Source organism: Rattus norvegicus, chromosome 1 (genome assembly GCF_021556685.1).
Source record: "Rattus norvegicus strain SHRSP/BbbUtx chromosome 1, alternate assembly SHRSP_T2T, whole genome shotgun sequence".
NCBI classification, from domain to species: Eukaryota; Metazoa; Chordata; class Mammalia; order Rodentia; family Muridae; genus Rattus; species Rattus norvegicus.
Window position 1 is genome coordinate 257864741 of NC_141534.1, and position 7559 is coordinate 257872299.

A 7559-nucleotide genomic window follows, 5' to 3' on the forward strand; every position below is an offset into this window, starting at 1 on the left:
AGTGCTCCCAGGAGGCAAGACTCACGTGTACACTCTAAACTCGAAGGACGGTCACCTTGCTTCTGTGGAGTTCCACCTTAAAGTCCACTCTTCCGAGCAAGGCTGCAGAACAGAAGAGACCACCTCAAAAGTGAACTAAGCCTTTTCTTTCTCAGCCTCATCTGATGGTTGATACATCAGAGAACTTTTCTGAAAAGTCCATTTCTGTAGATGGGGAAAGGGGAGTTGATTTTTTTCTCTAAAACCCATAATCCATTTTTCCCCCTTTATTCCTTCACCTTAATTTTCAAAATTTACCAGAATCTGGCCTCAGGGAAAGTCAACTTTAATTTCTTCCTGTTACAGGGTTTAGAGTCAAGACCAGACATGAATCCAATGCCAAGGTCAACCCAGAGTTAAGGGTAAGTTGTCACACAAAGGAGATTCTTTTCTATGTTAAGTGCTCTATAATAATTACTTAAAAGTCTGTATGCTTTTTCAATAACCTTATACCACACCTGGCTTTCAGAAGCTCAACCCAAATTTTACTTCTACTAAAGGATCTAGATGTGCGAATGAATTCACAGAGCAGACTATGAAGTCTGCATTTCTCTGTGATCCTGCCTTGAAAGTCAGTCAAGTCACCCCTATGGTTCAAAGGCAAGGTGACTAGGGAAGGCAGGGACTATTTCATCCCTACAACTTTGGAGGTCCTCCTTCCTTCCAGTGTGCTTCTGAAGGTAGGGCCCGCACCAGACCATTTCCTGCTTCTGCAGGTGTATTTACTGTGAGCGTGTAAACTGAATCCTCCTTTTTATTAACTCAGAAACCATCAAAAAAAAAAAAAAAAAAAAGCCTGGGGCTAGAGAGATGGCTCAGTGGTTAAGAGTACATACAGCTCTTTACAGCGGACCTCATTCGAGTTGATCCTTAACACCCTCATCGGGCACCAGGGATCCAACATCTCTGACCTCCCCAAGCACCTACATTCATATACACAGACCCACACACACCATAATTAAAAATAAAATAAATGTTAAAAAGAAAAGACAATAAGGCCTGTCTAACACTAAGACAACATATCCCTACAGGCAATACCTTGGGGGATGAAGGAGAGGGTGATCCCTCCCAAGTAAGGCAGAAAAGTATATTAAAAGGAAGAAAAAAAAAAAAGCCTAGGTTACTTTTGAGTTGCTAATCATTTTCTAAAAGCCTCGGTTTAGGCCTTAACACCATTCAGTTAGGAAAGGAAACTTCATGCTCCCCCTCCACCCACCCCGCTCCCCCCTCTGGTGGGGTGGGGAGGACTCTTAGGTGCGATCATTTTAAAACAAACAAACACACTGCTTATCTGCATCTATCTCACCACTCTGGATGTTACTCATCACTGAAATAGATACCCCCATCCTCCAGCCTCAAAGAGCTCCCAGGCTGCAGGACCGCCAAAGGAATGAGGCTGCATGCCAGGGCAAACACCTCAGAAGCTCTACTCCGAAACCCCTATTGTTAATTCTAGGCAGATCTATCACAGGCTAATGCGAAGCAGCACCCAGGGAACTAACCCGTCCCATTTGAGGATATGTAACACTAACACAAAGCAGGGGATCAAGTTAGCTTTAACAGAAATTGCAAGTGTTCGGTAAATGGGTTTCTATGCAGATTTTTCCCTCTCTTTGCTCTAATTATCAGTATCAGAATTTACAGACGGCACCCCTGTCCCCCCAACCCCCCATCAGTGTGTTTCTTGCACATCATATATGGACAGAGCTCAAGTCTGCTGCTATGTTCTTGCACACTGAGTTAGTTAGTGCCCGTCCCATTCTTCACTGCTGTATGAAACACTGCCTTGATTTTTATTATTATAACGAAGATATTTCTATTCCCCTAGGCTTCATAAAGCTTTCAAACAAAACTAATTTGAAATCAGATGACTGATTCAAACTACCTTTTCTTTCCCCCAAAAAGGGGGGAGGCAGAGAAGAAAAAAACCCACTTAGACTACTTCTTAGTGTTCACTGTTTGGGCAAGGGGCCCAAAGGGAAGCAAATTATTTGTTTGTGGTTTTTAAGTGGCTCAAATGCCTTCAAGCACAAGTACAAGACCATTAACCAATCACAAGGAACCAAAGTAGTTCATCTTACTCAACAAAGGTACAATCAGTTAGGAACAGCTAAACTGAACAGGGCTTGCCCTGGGCCGGAAGGTCAGTAAACCTTAGCAGTTAGTGTTTCTGAAAATCAGAAGGCTCTTAAGCAGTAAGTGCAGTCCCTAAGCCCACAGGCTCTGCTGTCATGTTTGTGAAAACATTCAAGATGTGTGTGTGTGTGTGTGTGTGTGTGTGTGTGTGTGTGTGTGTGTGTCCCTCTAGTCATTAGGCAGGACTTCTAAATCAAACCAGGCCCACTTCTGACATAGACAGAATAAAGGGGAAGCCAAATAATGAAAAGTCCTCATGGAAGGCCTTCCAGCAGTGAACACAGTCAAAGCTGGTTAGGCCTCATTTGACTGAATGGTGGTATTCCTCGTCTTTAAGGAGTTAAAACTCAGAGCGAGTAGGATTATGGCCTCCTGAGAAAGCCAAGTTTTTACTGCGAATTATAAGGACATACGTGTGTATCTGTTCTGCAATGAATCAGTCCAAAGCATGGACAGCCGCATTACGCAGGCAGCTACGTTCTGCACTCTGGGTGTAGGCACCCTGATGCTCTGAATGAACTGAGGTACCTGCCTTCTCTCTTCACGGATGACAACCGCCTCTCTTGGGGTTTACGAAGTCTCTGCAGCTGTCCAGAAGCAGGCCACACTGCTAAATGCCCTCCACCTGCTGTAACAGGCATAATTTCTCCCCTCAACCCAGAAAACAGAGCAGTGACCCCTGCTCTTTATCAACTGACACAGCAGTACGACTGCTCTGGAAGGACAATGCTTCGTGCTAGGACACTCACATCGAATAGTAGTAAAGCCATATGGATATCATTTGGCAGACTCTAAGCGCTTTGTACCAGAAATTCATTTCCATTTTGCTATTAGTCTCAGTTTCTCTCTTTTAGAATATCAGAAAGGAAAACAAACATAAACATCGACTCTTTCATTATCTACTGTAAGCCAAGCTTTGCTTTGTCTGGCTTGAATTCCAGTCATTCTGGACAACTGCTATTATAGTTCAATATTTCTTCAGTGAGTTACCATGTCAGAACACATGACGTATCTAAAAGAAAGATTATCTTTCTGAAACTGGAACTATATGCAATGAATATATATGCCAGTAAGGGGAAAAAAAGAGAAAAAAGTATATAAAATGTTTACGAGTAAACTTTACTATAAACTATTAGAGATGGAAACATTTAATTCTGATTCTTTCCCTTTGGGTTAAAAAAAGTTACTCAGATAAAAAAGGGGGGGGGAATAACTCATATTTACAGGTGATAAGACTGCAGACCCATAAAATCCAAAGGAATCATCAACAAATTATACTAGAATAGAATACGTTAAACAAGACGATCAGGTTTAAAACTTACTAAAGTATGACACATCAGAAAGCATGCAGGAAAAGTGCATTTCTAATAAACACAAAACACAGGAACAAACCAGTAGCAAATAAAGAACGATGTTAGAGCTTTACAGTGAAAACCACAAAAATCCTTTCAAAGGCATAGAATAGTTTCGGTCATGTACTGAGTAGAACTAAGCCAAGATACTAACATTCTAACGCAGCAAGTCCAACCTGACCCTCAGAGATATCACACTCTATCAAGGAGCACCATGCTTAAAACGTTATGGTAATGGGAGGATACACCAGGAAGAAAAAAAAGTGAGAGTTCAGCTATAAACTGAACATACAAACCTATGCGTGTGTGTTTAACATACAGCAGTGTAAGCTTTCCAAAACAAATGGGGGTTAAAAAAGAATCGCTCAGCCAAGGGTGTAGCAGTAACTGAGCAGCCATTTAGAGAAAGATACAGTAAGAGAATTTCACTCCTTGAACCAAAACAAGTGTTACTGATGAAAATGTCATCAAAACAAAAAGTTACAAAAAAGAAAAATTAGTCGGCAATCAAAAATGTCAGGCCTGTGGGAAAATTATAAATTTCGTAGGCTAAGGGGGAGGAGCAGATTCTAATGAAATATAAAAATTCTATTAACAATAAAATTAAAAATTGGCCGGAAAATATACCTCCATCAAAGATGACAGAGGAGAGTCAAACATTTATGACCCAGAAAAATTCCAAATTTATAACAAAAACACCAAGACCCCAGTGACAAGGAGTAGAAAGAAACAATCTCACAGGTGAAACAGACACATGGCAAAATATTTATCCTGGCTAGCGATGAGCGATACAAAATAACACAGCTTTGGCTACTATCACCCACTAAAGCAGCAAAGGTTTTTGTTTTTGTTCTAATTCTCAGGTTAAATTGGTTCACTCATCCTTTGTTGGTACACTGTGACTTGGTCCAATACCTTTGCACATCAAAACCTTTGATCCGGTAATGGCTACCTTGAAATTTTTATTCTAAGGAGCTAACTTCAAGACAAGCTATGTCATGGTCCGTGACATGCCTCAAAAATCATTACATCATTCATTAAGCATTCATTCTGTTAGGATGGGTAAGTGCGGAGAGGAAGAGGGGTTCAGGAGTGTGCAACTGAAAAACTTTTAAAATGGAAATCAATGTGCATAAATGATGATTTCTTATGTTTTTTTTTTAAACTTTATTATTCTCATATATTACAACTAAGCAAGAGCAGGGTGTGGTCTGAAAGCGTTTATCCTGACCAGTTCTGTACATGTCATACATGTTCTCCCCTTCCTGTTTTAAGGCCTACGTGTTTTAGGAATGTTTTGCATTCACAGGTCTCGGATCTTACTAGGTCAAACTGCCTGACTTGGATACAGCCTACCCCTAATCCAACTACTTGCCTCACACAGACATCTTTGGTGGGTCCTCCTGACTTAATCAAGTCCTAAAATATGTTGGCAATGGGACTACAAGATTTTTTTTTAAGGATCTGAGCCCTTTTCTGCACATTTTACTTGATCTGAGCCCTGCCGCCCAACAACCTTTGAGAGGGTGGGTGAGATGAAAGGCCACAAAAAACACGTTGGAAGACCCCCTGGTGGGCCTGGGTCCTAGAACCAGCAGTTGTGTGATCCTTCAGGGCCTGACTGACACACAGAACACAGGACACAGGGCAAGGAACCCAGGGAGTCAAACCTTTGGGAATACTTGAGGGTGAGGAGTATTTTAGGATGGCTAACTGTGAGTAGCCGCCCACGGGGGGGGGGGGGGCGCTGACTGAGGAATGCTCTCCGGAAGTTTCCTCGGGTTGGGGAATCTTGAAGAGGGGTGACACCAGTATTCCTCGAGGGTGCTGGGGGAGAGGTGCTGGAGGGGGAGGGGGAGCAGGTCTGGGCTTCGGTATTCCTGGCTACACAGCCCCGAGCCGACCAGGCCTCGGCGCCCCGCCCTTTCCCAGGACGCTGGCCGGCCCGGGGCGGGGAGCGGGCGGGCGAGCGGGCGCTTACAGGTCGGTGCCGAGCCGCGTGAAGCCGGAGTTGAGCGAGGCCCGGGCTATCGGGCGCCAGAGCAGGTCGCAGCTGGTGAAACGCCGCAGCCAGCGGCACACCTGGGCCAGGCGGCCGAGGGCCCGCATGTCGAGGTAGGAGCAGATGAGCAGCAGCAGCTCCTCCGGCAGTCTCCAGAGCGCGGGCCCTGCGGCCGGACGGGTGGCCGGCTCCACAGCCGCTGCCCCGTCCTCGGCTGCCGCCGCCATGGCCGTCTGGGTTTCCGGGATGCCGCCGCACGCCTGACGCTCCTGCTCTTGTGCTCTCTCCAGGCTGTGGTCCTCCCGCCGCCCGGCCCCAACCCTACATTCCTCCTTCCCTGGCTCTGCGCTGCCCTCATCCTGCCTCCCGGAGCGTCTCGGCCCTTCTTCCTCGCCTCCCTCGCCTTCCTGCCCCCGGCCTGCCTCAGCCGCCGGCCCGGCTGCCTTCCTCGCCGGCTGCAGGCCCGGCTTCCCTTCCGCCCCGCTTCCTCTTCCGCCGTGCCCGGTGCTCGCTTTCCCCTTCCCTTTCCCTCGCTTTCCCCGCGCGACCCTCGCCTCCTGCAGTTTCCTCGCCTCCCCGCCCTCGCCTTCCCTAGGCCCGCGGTTCCCGGGGGGACCCGAGCGGCCCTGGCTGCTCATGAGCGGCCGCCGGGCCGGCTCGACGCACAGCGGAGCCGAAGACGCCACCGCCTCCTCGAGAGGAGGCGACATCACGACGGACCGGGTCACATGGGGCGGCGCGGGCCCAAGCCGAGACCCGCCCCTCACGCCTGTTTTTCGGGGTGCGAACCCCAACCTGGGCGCTGACATCCCCATCTTCTGGAGCACCAGGAACATCTGGTTGAAACATGTCATCAAGACTGTATGGAGGAAGGAAGCTTGGGGGCTCACGTCTGTGATCCCAGCATGAGGCTAAGGCAGGAGGATGGCCATGAGTTTAAAGCCGGCCTGGCCTACAAAGCAAGATATTATCCAAATTCTTTAAAAAAAAAAAAAAAAAAAAAAAAAAAAAAAAAAAAAAAAAAAAAAGGAGAGAGAGAGAGATTGTTGAAAGATTCACAGCCAGAAAACGCCCCACCGAGGTCACAAGAGGAGCCTGTGGCTTCAAGAACCATCAAGGTGGAACCTCTACCCTCAAGTGTCCTTTTGGTCCCAGGAGGCTTCCTTTTCTCCAGGTGATGCCTTCTTTCCACAAGCCACATAGCAGATTCTTAAAAAAACTGCAAGTCAGAAGTTAGAAAGTCCCATTGCCCTTGGTCTCATGAAGGGTGTCAACCAAGATCCTATAGGTGTCCCAGTATGATTAGACAATATTTGGGGAGGTAAAAACAACCTTCGAGATCCTGAGTCCATAGCTCCCAAACCAAGAGCACATGGCCAATCAGGGATTTTAGTAGTCATCACACAGGGTAAGCTGATCTCCAATTACTAGGGATCCATTTCCTCTACCACTCACTGGATTCACCTAAGCCAATCTAAGAGCTTCGGAAGCATATAGACCCATTCGGTCCCACAGGGTCTGTGGGGCCGCTTTAATCACATGTGGCTTCTGGGTGTGTGAAAGGCAGCGTCTCCAGATCTGAGTATGTTATAAGCATAAGTGAGGTACACAGCTGAATTTGAAAAGCTAGACAGGGCAAAGAATATGAACTATCTTACATAATTCTATACTACATATTAATTATCAGTAGTTTGGACATACTGCACTGAGTTCAGTATATGTAGTATAATTGTTAGAAAATGTATTTCCTTTGTGGTTCATGTTATTTCTCCATAAGACAGCACTGGGCTTTGAAGGAAGACTTGGGAGAGCCAACATGGTGGACATACTAATAATCCTGGAACTGAGGAGCCAGAGGCAGGCAGATCTCTGTGGGCTCAGGCCAGCCTGGGCTATATACTGAGACCCTGTCTCCAGGGGAAAAAAAAGGAAGACGAGTTTCCTTTTCTTGAGTCTGTATAAGAACCAAGGTTTGGTGGCACACACCTGTAATCCCAGCACTTCAGGAGACAATGAAGTCATTACAACTT

At 46.3% G+C, this 7559-nt stretch overlaps 1 protein-coding gene across 12 annotated transcripts in view; it reads right to left on the reverse strand.

Annotated features, from left to right (window-relative positions):
- Window positions 1-6242, reverse strand: part of Fbxw4 (F-box and WD repeat domain containing 4) — an 81490-nt gene extending 75248 nt beyond the window's left edge. For 11 of the 12 annotated variants that reach the window (XR_015628255.1, XR_015628254.1, XR_015628259.1 and 8 more), the window contains exon 1: window positions 5509-6242. Coding sequence is in view for 3 of the 12 variants with exons in the window: in XM_087564303.1 (XP_087420429.1) it covers window positions 5509-6239 (731 nt within the window). In the remaining 9 variants the exon portion in view is untranslated. 12 annotated transcript variants of the gene reach the window in all.
- Window positions 6243-7559: the final 1317 nt, after the last annotated feature.